Genomic DNA, 12,997 nt, shown 5'->3' on the forward strand with positions numbered 1-12,997 from the left:
ATTGCTGTGATCCCTCCCCACACCCAACTGCCTGCATGCAGGACTCCAATGGGCACATATATCCGTCAGGAGGCATTCAGCAGCAGGAGACGGGGGAAAGTCACGTCAAAGCAATAAGGAGGATTTATTGAATTACATAACTGCAAGTCCTGGAGCAGGCAGGCTTCCGGGGTTGGTCCATAGGGGCTCAATGATGTCATCATGGTCCCAATTTCATTGTCTTGCCAACCACAGAGGCTGTAGTGGGTTGAATGGCAGCCCCCCAAAAGATATGTCTCCCTCCTGATCCCTGGACCTGTGAATGTGACCTTATTTGGAAAAATGGTGTTTGTAGATGCAATTAAGTTAAGGATCTTGTGATGAGATCATCCTGGATAACCCAGGTAGGCCCTAAATCCGATGACAAGTATCCTTACAAGAGACAGAAGAGAATAGGAGAGGCTTGTGAAGGCGAGGCAGTGCCTGGGCTGAGCAGTTACAAGCCAAGGATTCTGGCAGCCACCGGAAGCTGAAGGGGTAAAGGAACAGAATCTCCCCTAGAGCCTCTGGAGGGGGCACAGCCCTGCCGATAACTTGATTTTGAACTTCTGGACTGCAGAACTGCGAGAAGATAAGTTTCTGTTGTCTTAAGCCACCAAGTTGGTTATTTGTTAAGCAGGCCTAGGAGACTCATACAGAAGATGAGATATACAGGTCAACTTAGAGCTGACCCCCATGCCCCACCCCCACGTCCAGGGGTGGGGTTAGCTTTCCCCAAGGTCCATGAGAGACACGAGAAAGGGGTGATCATCAAGAGGAGGGCAACGGGTGTAAGGGAGGCAATCAAAGTGTCCACCCCACACACCATGTGCGAGAAGGTTCCATCCCCTGAGACTCTGCTCTCCGAGCATAGGAAAGACAGAGGGTGCCCTGGACGTGTGAGCTTCACAGGTGAAGTTCAAAGTGGAGGGCTACACAGCCCCGGGGAGTCCTCCAAACCCTGAGAGCAAAGCTGAACGTCTGGAACAGGGAGCACCTTCCTCTTAAAATACTGGCTGTGAAAGGTCTTATGAATCTAAAGATCATTCACTCGTAAGAGACTGTTTCATCCACCTGGTTGCCCAAGCCAGGACAGACCTCAAGCTCATCCCAGACCCTTTCCTGTCTCTTGTTCTACCCTTACAGCCAATCTGTCCCCACTTCTATAAATAGTCCCAATCTGTTCGTTCCCCTCCATCTCCGTAGCTGTCACTCTAGTTTAGGTCCCCATCCTCTCTTACTAGATTACAGCCCCCAGACTGACCTCCCTGGCTTGAGTCTCAGCCTCCTCCCACCAGTCTCCACCAGGAACTGGAAAGTTCTTCCAAAAGTGAAAATCTGCCCAGGACACGTTCCTGCTAAGAACCCTGAAAGCCCCTTGGCATAGCTTCCAAGGACTCTTGCTTACCTGACCATCCCTCACCATGTCCCCAAAAACACAAGACCTCTCACACCTGGGGGCCTTTGCACACACAGCTCCCTCTGCCTGGGCGATCCCCCATCCCACTGCCTGGCCAAGTCCTCCAGGACTCAGCTTCTAGGCTGTCTGCTTTGAGGGGTCCCTTCTTCTGGGTTCCCACCATACCCTGGGCTTTTGTAGTCTCCTTTGCTAACATAAGGGTCCATTTATGTGCCATCAACTTCCCCCTAGACTCTGAGCTCCCTGAAAGCAGGAACCAGGTCCATCCTGAGTACATAGTATATAGCAGGTGTTCAGAAATAAACTGATGACTAAAGATCAAATCTACACAGCAAGCATATATTAAGCACTTACTATATGCCAGACTCTGGGGTAGGTGCTGGGGGAGGGGAGAGGGGGATAATGATGACTCTTACCCTAAATTTCACGTAACTTTCTGAGAAAACCCATCTATAAAATCAGGAGTAAATCCTGCCATGAATTCACAGGTGAGCTTGCCAACCAGTAGGAAGCCCACTGACAGAAAGGTGGCCCTGAGCAAGCTCAGCATCTCCTCCAGGGCCCCTCACTCTTCCCTCCCCGTGGGTCACGCTGGAGACAGAGCGGCGATGGGTCTTTACTGCCACCTGCTGGACGAATGGAATAACGCTACAGGCGGCAGCCAGGAGAAATTCAGGCGCCTGCCTTGAGTTGCCAAACACATGGCTCTGACTTACATCTGCCACATTTGTTCAACAGCTAATGAGAAGCTGTCAGAGGAAATGGCTTTTAAAATCAAAATCACCTCACCAGAAAACGGGGTGGGGGGGAAGAAAAAGGAAAAAAAGAAAGCTAAACTGTACCTTGCAATGGTCAGAAAGTGGGAGCGTGCCTCCTGGGGAAATTTCTCTCTCTGACTCAAAGGGGAGGACCAGAGAATCCTGTAAGATGGAGAGAAATATCTCCTTCTGAAACTGTGGCTGTTTGTTTTTGTTGTGTTTTGTTTTGTTTTTTTTGCGGTACGCGGGCCTCTCACTGCCGTGGCCTCTCCCGTCGCGGAGCACAGGCTCCGGACGCGCAGGCTCAGCGGCCATGGCTCACGGGCCCAGCCGCTCCGCGGCATGTGGGATCTTCCCGGACCGGGGCACGAACCTGCGTCCCCTGCATCGGCAGGCGGACCCTCAACCACTGCGCCACCAGGGAAGCCCTGTGGCTGTGTTTTATTCCCCAGGCCCGCAGCAAGCACAAATCCTGGTGGAACTCTCCAAACCTTGGTGCCCTGGAACCCAACTGAGCTCTCCTCCTGCCCATCAGCACCTGCAGGATCTAGCTCAGTCCTGGAACCAGCACAACAGAAACTGCCGGAAGCTGGGAGGCCGTTCTTTCCAAAGGCCTTGGCTTTGCAGCCAGACTCGCTAAGTCAACAAAGTGGGAGCCAGCCGTGCTGCTTGCCCTCCTGTTACACCCTCCAACTTCTCCTGGGCCTGCCACACTCACACACACGTGTGCACGCTCACACAGAATGCTCCAGATCCAGCGTTCTGCTATTTGGGCGGGGAATCTGCTCTGGGAGAACTGGGAGGCAGAATCCAGATGGGCTACAGCCAGAGTATTGAGTTGTTTTTTGTGTTTTTTGTGTTTTTTCCTCTTTCTCCATATTCCAACCATCCTGTGAAAAGCTGGGCCCAAGAATGCAAACTCCGGAAAACCAAGGGCAGTGCAGCGCCAAGATATGTACTTAGCCAGTGAGTGTGCTTCCGTCTCCCTGGAAGACAGTCTCAGATTTCCTCAGGGCACTGGAGCCTTGCAGAGTCCAGCCAGCTGCTTCTTTATATAAAGACAATGATCCCTGCAGCCTTCACAGTCAACCCACCCAGCCACCCAGGCATCTGAGAGAAAGCTAGGGGAAGCACCATCTACCATCCCCGCCCTGGGGTCTCAGGATGACCAAACTGTCCCCACTATAAACAGCACCAAACTAATGTAGGGGTGGGGTGAAAGGGTACATTCCCCCAGACCTTCCCAAAGGGAAGAAAGCTATAACAGACAGAAACACGCCAGAGCCATCAAAAATACACAAAACTGGGACTTCCCTGGTGGCGCAGTTGTTAAGAATCTGCCTGCCAATGCTGGGGACACGGGTTCAAGCCCTGGTCCGGGAAGGTCCCCCATGCCGGGGAGCAAGTAAGCCCGTGCGCCACAGCTACTGAGCCCGCGTGCCACAACTACTGAAGTCTACGCACCTAGAGCCCGTGCTCCACAATAAGAGAAGCCACCGCAATGAGAAGCCTGCGCACCACAACGAAGAGTAGCCCCCGCTCGCCGCAGCTAAAGCCCGTGCGCAGCAACAAAGACCCAACGCAGCCAAAAATAAAAATAAATAAAATTTAAAAAAAAGAGTACCCAGGAAACTTCCAATGCATTTGTAACTTAAAAAAATAATAATACACAAAACCACTTATACAAACTGTGAATGGCACAATTCTGTTTGTTCTGCCACAGTACAAAAATGGCAAGTTTTTCATCCAGATAGAAAATAAAAACGAAGAAAAAATTATCAGCACTCTGATATGAATCAACCCATGATGATACTTTCAATACGCCATTCTCTACCTACCTGATGGCCTGGTCCCCTGCCCCCAGCAGTAAGTCGTTCTCATCTAGGCTTCTGTTAACTCTGCATCTCCTGCATCTTGGGGGTTCAAGAAGCAAAACTGTCGTCTCTCTGACCATCCCAATTTCCGACCCCGAGCTTCCATCTGGGCCTTCTGGGGTTCTCACTTCCTCAAGCAGTGCATGACGTCATCCAATATCCATCTTCACGGGTCCTCCTTGTCCCACAGCCCCTCTGGGTCCATCAGGTTCTCTGCATGATCAAGGCCTGGGCACCTTTTGCCAGATGGTCCTGACCGCCTAGAAGAACCAACATCTATCAGTCTCTGGGGACCTAACTCCCCAGTGACACACCAAGAAGCAGAGCTCATCATTCCATCTGCTCTTAGCGTCTCCAGATCTCTCTCTCTCTTCTCTCCATCTTCCTTCTCATAGCCCAGGGATTTTTTTTTTTTTTTTTTTTTTTGGCCTGGGGAAAATTCTTTCTTCCCAAATGTCTACAAGATTCATAGTCTGTTGGCCCCAAACTCCCTTGCCTCCTTACCAAAAAAAAATTTTTTTTTTAATTAAAAATCCCTTTTTGTAAAACCAAAACTAAAAAAATTTCTTGGCTGTTTTCGACTCTGTCACATGCCTCCACTAAGGCAATGAGCCTGCTTGCATGGAGAGAGGGCAGGAGAGAAATGAGGGTGTATCTGAAATGTCATCCAGCCACACAGTAAACACGCTTTTCCTCTCTTTTCCATCACCCAAGATTTTTAAAGTGGTCGGCTGTGGTTTCTTTCCTGGTAAATGATATTGTCTGAAATAAACGCCAGAATAAGAGTTTCTCTTCTGCCCCTCCGCACAGTCCCTTTGTGCCTCTATATCTCCAGCAGCCTCTGCCCACTTCTGTCCCTTTCCCTGGTCCCTCCTTTTCTGTCCCATGGCTGCCTCTTCCAGCCTGGCTTGTGCATTCTGAGAGAAGCTGGCCGGAAGTCACCATTGCCCCCCAGCCAAGAGAAACACTAGCACCAAAGGCTCAGGTGCATCCCCCAAAATGTGTTAGCCTGCAATGCCCTGTCCGCATCCCTGCACCTGCCCCAAGTCAATACATTCTCTGAGCACTTTCTGATTCCCACATCCCAAAATACCTTTTCAGCCTGCATCTTACTTTGCCTCTCTCTAGAAGAGATGGCCACTCCCTCTTCCTTAAAACTCTCTTCTCCTTAGATTTGGCTTGAGTGGTGCCTACACTCACCTGGTTTTCCTCCTTCTCTGCCACAGCCTGCCCTTGGGATCCGACTCTTCCGTTTACCCTGTAATCGCTAACTCTCCCCAGGGCGCTGTCCTTTGGCCCTCTTCTATTCCACAAGCCCTCGCTGAACAAGTTCAACCTCTCTCAACGCTGCGACGCCTGCCAAAACCTCAAAAATCCCCCAAACAGTCCCCTCTCCCTTCCCCTTCCCCCTCCCCCCGCCCCCTGATTCCAGACACATGTTTACAACGGCCTAGAAAAGGAAAAGCCAGAGAGAGGATAAGAGTGCTCATTTCCTACATTGGAAAGTGTCAGGACCACAGAGCAGACCACGACCACCAAATGGGTAGACCCCAACGCCATACAAGAGAGACTTTTCCAACAAGTAGCACTAGCCAGCAATGAACGGGCTCCTTCTGAGGTAATTCTTTTATTTTTTGGCCATGCCGTGCGGCACGCGGGATCTTAGTTCCCCAACCAGGGATCAAAACTGTGCCCCCTGCAATGGAAGCACGGAGTCATAACCACTGGACCTCCAGGGAAGTCCCTACCTTGTTCTTTCATCACCAGCTTGGGATGTTGTCAGTCAACCCTAAACACTGCACCATGGATGAAGAAGACTGAATGTTTTCATGCCAGGGTCCAATGAAACCGGGGTGCTGAGGAGTAAGATGTGGTCCAGCCTTCAAGGAGCACTCACCCTGAGGAGGGAGGTGGACCCGTAAGCCGGTGATTGCAGCAGAGGGAGGCAGGTGTTGGGATATTTGTCAGAGAGAATGGGGAAGACTAGGCAGAGGAGGCAACTCTGTTTTAGGATAACAGCTTGTCTTTAAATACCTCACTGCAAAATCTATATTAAAATAACAAAAATATACAAGCAAACTGCCAACACCTCCACCATCTCATCAAATTCTTTCCATTTGTCCATATTAATCCTTATCGCTTACATATGCCATTTTTTCATGTTTCCAATATTGTTAGAGTGGTTTTATAGTCTATATTTTCACTTATTATATCATTAGTATTTTTCCACATCTCTACTTTCTTTTTCTTGCTTGCACTTCACCGCCCCTTCACCCCACTTAACTCCCCAGGCTGTGAACCAGTGTTCACAGCCTGCGGAGTTACCCATCTCCATCCTCCTCTGTTTGATCCATCCTAGGAGGGGCACCAGAAAGATACCTAAATCAGAACAATTGACTAGCCCCTCCCCACTTTTCTTGTTCTCCTGACACACACAACTTTTGGCTGTGAAAGCCATTCTGATGTCTTTAACTCTAAGAGAATACTGCTGGAAAGAACCGGGAGGAACTGCAAAGAGTAACTTTTGAAAAGCAGGAGAGTCTAAATTCACAACCATTCCATGGATCCCAGCAGCGGCAGCTTGTAAATTTTCCTTGCTCAGATACTCGTGCACGTGTACTTTCCTTACTCTTTCTTCCGTCCCTCCCTCTGACATAGGTGTAATCTCCCCACCTCGTGACTTCTTTTACTTGGTTTCAGCTGCCTCATAATTGCACGTGGGCCCACGTAGCCTGTCCATAACACCACCTTTCTATTTGGCAGCCCTGCCACGCTCCTCAAGCCCTCAGTGTTTCTTAGCTCAGTTTCTCAAGTTCCCCTTTTCGCGTCCGACACACTCGCGGTCTAATAAGCCATGGCACCGGGAGGAGTAAAGCAAGAGTGGTGTGGGGATGTGGTCTACGACCGTCACTCCAGGAAGGACAGCGGAAGGGACCATTTTTTCTCCCTAGGACAACCTTGGCCATGAGGGTTCCTCACAGCCAAAGCTACTGCCCTCCCTCATAAGGTGCTGCCTTATTCACACATTTTATGGGGTCTCTGAAAAATAGCTTAAATGGTTAGTTGTTCATCCAACTGCCGTGGATTTCAGGTCTGAAACTTTTTCTTGATTCAGCTTCAATACGGAGGCAGGGAGGTAAGAAGCAATCCCCAACCTGCCCAAGAGGCAACGGTGACATGGTCTGGTGTGTCACAGACCTGCCGAGGTGTGGCCCCCAGGTCCCACATCCAGGCTCACACACACACACACACACACACACACACACGGGCAGCCATGGGAACAGACTTCAGAGTCATGTGAGGGTTCAGGTCACATTTCTGCTGTTTCCTGGCTGTGTGATCTGGGTGAGGTCAAAACATTTTTGAGCCTTATTTTCCTCATCTCCCAAATGAGGTTAAAAAAAAAATTTAAGTGACATGTAAGTAATTGTAAGGATTAAAAGGAAAGTAGAGTGTAAAATCCTTTCATGCCAATTGAGGGCTGTACAACTGCTGGTTTAATTAATTTGCCATTTCATTTTCCAGCCTACAGAAAGTCCTTGTTAACTAAGTAAATGGTCAATTTTCCATCACCAGGAATAGCAGTCAGCCGCAAAGTCACCAGTGTCTCTTGGGTTCCAATCTCTGGTCAATAGGGCCAGATCTACAGAGGCAAAAACTAAAGTATTGTTTTCTTTCACAGAGTAGTTTCATCTCAGACAACATCAATCCTGAAAATGTAAGTGAGGGGCTTTAAATGAAGGAGTGAGGCTTTGCTCAGAAGTCTCTAATGAAAAAGGGGGGAAAAAAAGTAGGCAAAAGCAGGCTGGTTTTTTTTTCTACTTTTATTTATAAAGAACACCATTCCTTCCCGACACAGACATAAACACTCACACATTCCAAGGAGGAGCTCATTAAAAACAACAACAACAACAGAACTGGGGGACAGAGGACCTTATTTAACACCAGTCTGTGTGCCCGACTCGGGATTCACTGGGAATGTTTCCTCAGATACGACATCTCACCTCAAAGAAAGGAGACGTTGACCTGGAGGGCCCACCCACTCACCAGGCAAAAGCTATGCCCTCAGTCTTCGGCATCATCAAACTGTCCCGTTTCAAAGACCATCTTGGAATAATGGGGTATCAGTGGAGGTGGATGGTGCCAACTGGGGTCATAGATCATGTCTCCTTGCGGGGCACAGCACACCCAGGGTCTGACCTCTTGAGAAAGGCAGCCCTGGATGTCGTCGGCATCTGCAGGCAGTTTTAAAAGACAGATTAAAGGAAGGAGGGAGAGTGAAAAGAGAGCCAAAAATGTCTACGGGACAGACACTTGCACTGCCTTCGCTTAAACACATGCACGCATGCGCACACACAGACACACGCAGACACACACAGACACACACACACACACACAGACACACACACACACACTCCTCCTTTGGTGGAGAATCCCAAGCACCTTCATTCTGACGCCACCCACAGTCCTGCTTCTCAGACACCGGTTCCTAGCAGCGCAGAGGAAGCAACTGGTGAACAGAGCACTTCTGTCTACAGCCGCTCGATTCACACAAAGATATTTGGAGATGGTAACACTGTTTCAATGTTACAACTGACCAATACATTATATAATAAAATGCAAAACTGGCACTTCCCCCCCCCCCATATGAAAGAGGAGCTGTCACAGAAACTTCAGACCTATGAGAGCTATCAGGCTAAGCTCATGGATGCGGGTCCCTCTTCCAAACCGTTTCGGGGTTCATGTGTAGGAGGGTCTCAGAAGCCTGGCCTAGGACCGCAAAAACCCCACACCTACCATATGGATTCCCTTGATCTTCTTTCAACTCCAAGTCCCAGTCCTCGTTAAAAAGATCAGCAGCCTGTTCCCTGGGTGGACAGCCGGACACCCCTTCTGACAGCTCCCAGGGGTTCGGTTCCCCATCGGAATCCTCGTCATCCACAGCAAAGCCTTCCTCTTCACAATGGGTGCCCTCACCGTGGGCAGGACTATCATGAGGGATGCTCTGTGCTCCACTGGCTAAGAAATTGACAAAAGGAAGGAGGTCTTAAAATAACTGGCAGACCAGAGAGGGCCTAGTCGTGCACCCGGGAGATTTTTGGCAGACTTACTAAGAGGGCAGCAGAAACAAGTGTGTAGAGTTCCTCAGCCACCGGAGTGCTTATTTAAAAACTGTTGTTCTGTTTCCAGTTTTAGAAGTAGGGTTGATCATTTACTTTCAATAAGATGTTTTGCCTTAAATAAGGCCGTTAATTACCAGCTCTTTTCATTCACATGAGAAGGCAGGCACAGTTTATGTTTTCAGGTAGTTTAAATGCCACTGAGGCAAAGGGCCTCTGGCAGATGACAAGCTTTCACAATACAGACCTCCTTGGTCTCTCCCAACACCCACCCCAAGCTCTGCTGCCTACTTGCCTAGTCGATCCGCGGCCTTCTCAGTCTCTCTCTCCTGACCGGAGCGGCCAGCTGGGGCAAAGGCAGCCTGTGGGAAGAAGAAACAATTACCCAGGACTTGGATATCTCGGGTACGGCCAGTATTTCAGCCCCACACCCACCCTTCCATACCCTCCTTTGTGAGGCTGGAGCAGGGACTCTGCCACCCACATTTCTGCTGTGCCCTGTTCGACTGGGCCTTGCTGCTTCCTCTTCCCGTCAGCATCACCCCTGCCAGCAGGATCGCCTGTCTTCCTTGAGTGACCACTGAATCCAGTGCACAGTTTGCCAGCACGTGCAGAGCCAGCCTCCTCTCGAGCCCTGTCTTGAGCGGTCTCAGTCTCGGGCCTCAGGACCCTTCCTCCAAGCTCGGAGGCTCTAGCACCAGCCGGGACAGTGCCCCCTCCTCAGAGGCTGGAATTTCAGCTCCCTGCAAAGCCTCTCCTCTGAGCTTGTACATTTCAGTCATTCCAAACTCACCCCTTTGTTCCGCTGTTTCCCTGCAGTGGCTACCTCCCTGTTTTTAGCTTTTCAGTTACTTAACTTTTTGTCTAGTTAACAGCTCCTTTATCAAATTCTCTGTCTCCTGACTGACACATGGGGACAACGGAGCTTTAGTTGTTGAAGGGAAATCGTCTTCTCCCATAGCCACCCATATGCTTCTCTGCTCCCATCACTCAAAAGTTCCTGAAATCCTATCACCTGTTAAGACCTCTTTCTAAGTGGGATGAGAAATGTTCACAGCCTGCATGAGAAGACCTGATTTCAATCCCATTCATTCAGTGTGTACCCTGGACACATCACTTCAGCCACCACACCTGGGTTTCCTTCTCTGGAAATTGGGGATGACTGTTCTGACCTTGCAGGAGGTTTATAATGAGATAATATTTATGAAAACACAGCAGGAATATAACATCTGTTGAATTGAAATCCACCTTCTTTGCCCCTACATCTAAACTGCGTTTGGCACCTGCCCCAATTAGTTCATGATCTAGTCCTGCCTGGATTTAATGAGTCAATTCCATCTCCTGTAGTCAGCGACAACTCCTGGTCACTCCTGCTGACCAGTAGTGGGACCTCTCATCTCTTCCACCGCAAGAGCTCCCTAACTGACTTCCCACTCACCCATCTTGCGCAGCCTTACACGCTTAATGACTCCTCTGATGAAAAACTCAACAGGCCTCCACTGCTGGAGCACAAAATTCGCCGTGGCATCCACACCTCCCCCTCACGCTCCATCAACCTGTGCAGCATAGTTCTCTCTCCCAGCTCCGGGACCGAAGCTCCCAGCCATTTGCCCCGCATTTCCTCATCTCCACACCTTTGCCAGGACCACCATTGTCTCATCTTGGAGAGAAAGTACACAAACCTTCCTGCTCTGCTCTGACAAAATTAGTTTTATCCTACCCGCACCCCAAAGTAATTTTCCTTATAAGCGTATCACTACATTTTTCATATTATGGTTAAGATATGATATCTTTGATGCTTAGACAAGCATTCCATTCCTCCATCCAATTAATATGTGCGTCTACGGTGCCAGGCACTATGCTAGGCGCCGGGTTTACAGCAGTAAACGGAGGGTTCCTATCCTCAAGGAGCTCACCCTCTAACACGGATTGCGGACTGTAAACAAGGGCAGATGACTGTAATAACGGTCTCTGAAAAGCCAGGAGCTGTCTGGCGCGCAAATGAAAACAAGTTTCTGGAAACCCTGCGTCAAACGCGGCCTTTTGGTTTCAGTGAAGAGAAAAGGCGAGAGCGCATGAGACATCATCTGGTGCGCAGGCTTGGCTGAGCATCCCCACCAAGGGACACGGACCCTTCAGGGAAAGTCGCTCTCCTCGCTGCCCTCACCTGGCCCCAGCCCAGGCCCCCCACTAGCGGCTCCAGCTCTGGGTCAGCAGCATCACCTCCCATTTAGCAAGGACGCACAGGCGCCCTGCGGCCGACAGCCAGCCCTCCCGGCCCGGCGCACCCACCCACGTCCTCGGGGTGCCGCGCCCCACAGCCCGACCGTTTCCAGCTCGGGCGCGCGCCCAAACGTCGGGGCTGCAGAAGGCGGGTCCGAGGCGCTTCCCCGGCTCCCCGCGGCCCCCGCCCAGCCCGCCCCGCGAGCCCCGCAACTTCCCGCCCCGGGCCGCAGGTGGTAGCCGCGCCCAGGCCCCGCGCCGCGCTCACCCCCAGGCGGGGGGGCGCCTCCCGCGTGCTCAGCACCGGCAGACCCGGCGGCGGCTCCGCCGCCCCCAGCGCCGGGGCCCCAGCGATCTGAGAGTCCATGCCCAACGGCCCGCAGCTCGGCGCCCCGGACGCCGCTCGGCCACGTGACACGCCGGCCTGGCTGCCAGCCGGAGGATACGCCGCGGAGGGCCAATCAGCCGGGGGTGCTCCCGGCCGGGGGGCGGGGCGCGGGGGTCACGAGGAAGCCGGGGCCGGGGCAAGGGGCGGGACGGAGCACGGGGCGGAGCGCGCCCGACTGCGAAAGTCCCCCTCCCTACCTACCGGTCCCGGAATCTGATTTTTGTAGCTCCTGACGATGCAGATCCTAGGGCTAGACGACTAGCTGGGTCTGGAATGCCAAGTGTTATCCCTACGCCACCACACTGCGCATGCTTCCGCTTCATAAACTGTTAGAATAGTTGACTACCCGCGTCTACCTGATAGTGTATAAAACTCAGCTCTCAAAACTTTTCATGCAACTGTAGCTCTAACCCCATTTCACTCTTTAAACAGGTTTCTCTAGAACTCGGTCTGGAATTAAGACTATAACTCACCCGCAAATGGATGAGACAACTCAGGAGCCCAGGATTCCCCACCTTGAGTTAATGTCAGTTCTTAAAGTTAACCCATTAGTAACCAGGTTGGATGATCAAAACAAACTCTTCCAACGTTCCAGACACCCTATGGGCTATGACAATTGGTCATAGTAACCCTAAACATTCTGTGCTGGGCCGGTACAGTCTCACCTGGGCGCCGATACCAGCAGAGGTTAGGCAGTGCCTGGGCTGGGGATAAACCAAACTCTAAAGACAGCTTTCCCTGCCCTTCCCGGCACTGTCTGAACCCCAATAACAAATCTGCTCAAGGTGTGATAATGTTAACCTTTAAATAGCAGAAAAGCTGGAAGCTGGGAGTCCTTGCTCACCAGGCCACCTTATGACAATCTGAGACATTAGCCTATCCGTTCATCTCCCTCAAAGAGTGTGTTTATACATACACATTTGAAAACATTTAGCCTAACAGTTCATACATTTTTTTCTCTATGTAGACTTCCCTACAAGGAAGAGAATGTGACCAATCAATGTATGTTCTGTTCTGACCCATGAGTTATAGTTTCCCCAAATCTAACTGGACCTAGGTCAAGTGTCCAATAGAAACTTATTTGATGTGGAAATAAAAATTCTGTTATCTGTGATGTTCAGTATGGTAACCATGCAGCTGGTTGTAAACAAGAAACTGAATTATCTAATTTCAATACATTTAAGTTCCCACACGTG

General features: G+C 50.6%; 1 protein-coding gene and 1 long non-coding RNA gene across 2 annotated transcripts in view; both read right to left on the reverse strand.

The window, feature by feature from the left end:
• Positions 1 to 4,452, reverse strand: part of LOC114888612 — a 95,167-nt gene extending 90,715 nt beyond the window's left edge. Inside the window, exon 1 of the long non-coding RNA XR_003791822.1 lies at positions 4,035 to 4,452. This is a non-coding gene — a long non-coding RNA (uncharacterized LOC114888612). The remainder of the gene's footprint in view (positions 1 to 4,034) is intronic.
• Positions 4,453 to 7,881: 3,429 nt separating this feature from the next.
• Positions 7,882 to 11,859, reverse strand: COPRS (coordinator of PRMT5 and differentiation stimulator). Its single transcript, XM_029210718.1, has 4 exons — positions 11,682 to 11,859; positions 9,486 to 9,552; positions 8,868 to 9,089; positions 7,882 to 8,305 (listed from the first exon to the last, which is right to left on the reverse strand). Exons 1-4 carry the CDS (start codon positions 11,778 to 11,780, stop codon positions 8,136 to 8,138), a joined length of 558 nt encoding a protein of 185 aa, XP_029066551.1. The 5' UTR covers positions 11,781 to 11,859; the 3' UTR covers positions 7,882 to 8,135.
• Between the last annotated feature and the right edge of the window lie 1,138 nt (positions 11,860 to 12,997).

This window comes from Monodon monoceros, unplaced genomic scaffold (assembly GCF_005190385.1).
Source record: "Monodon monoceros isolate NGI ecotype Baffin Bay Population unplaced genomic scaffold, NGI_Narwhal_1 Super_Scaffold_9, whole genome shotgun sequence".
In the NCBI taxonomy this organism is placed as follows: domain Eukaryota; kingdom Metazoa; phylum Chordata; class Mammalia; order Artiodactyla; family Monodontidae; genus Monodon; species Monodon monoceros.

What these genes read in the sequence shown, in the direction of transcription:
- COPRS (XM_029210718.1), bottom strand. Translation starts at nt 11,780, where the DNA reads ATGGACTCTCAGATCGCTGGGGCCCCGGCGCTGGGGGCGGCGGAGCCG. An exon ending in AGGCGCCCCCCCGCCTGGGG is followed by an intron (nt 9,553 to 11,681) that starts GTGAGCGCGGCG and finishes TTCTTCCCACAG; the next exon opens with GCTGCCTTTGCCCCAGCTGG. An exon ending in AGATCAAGGGAATCCATATG is followed by an intron (nt 8,306 to 8,867) that starts GTAGGTGTGGGG and finishes AACTGCCTGCAG; the next exon opens with ATGCCGACGACATCCAGGGC.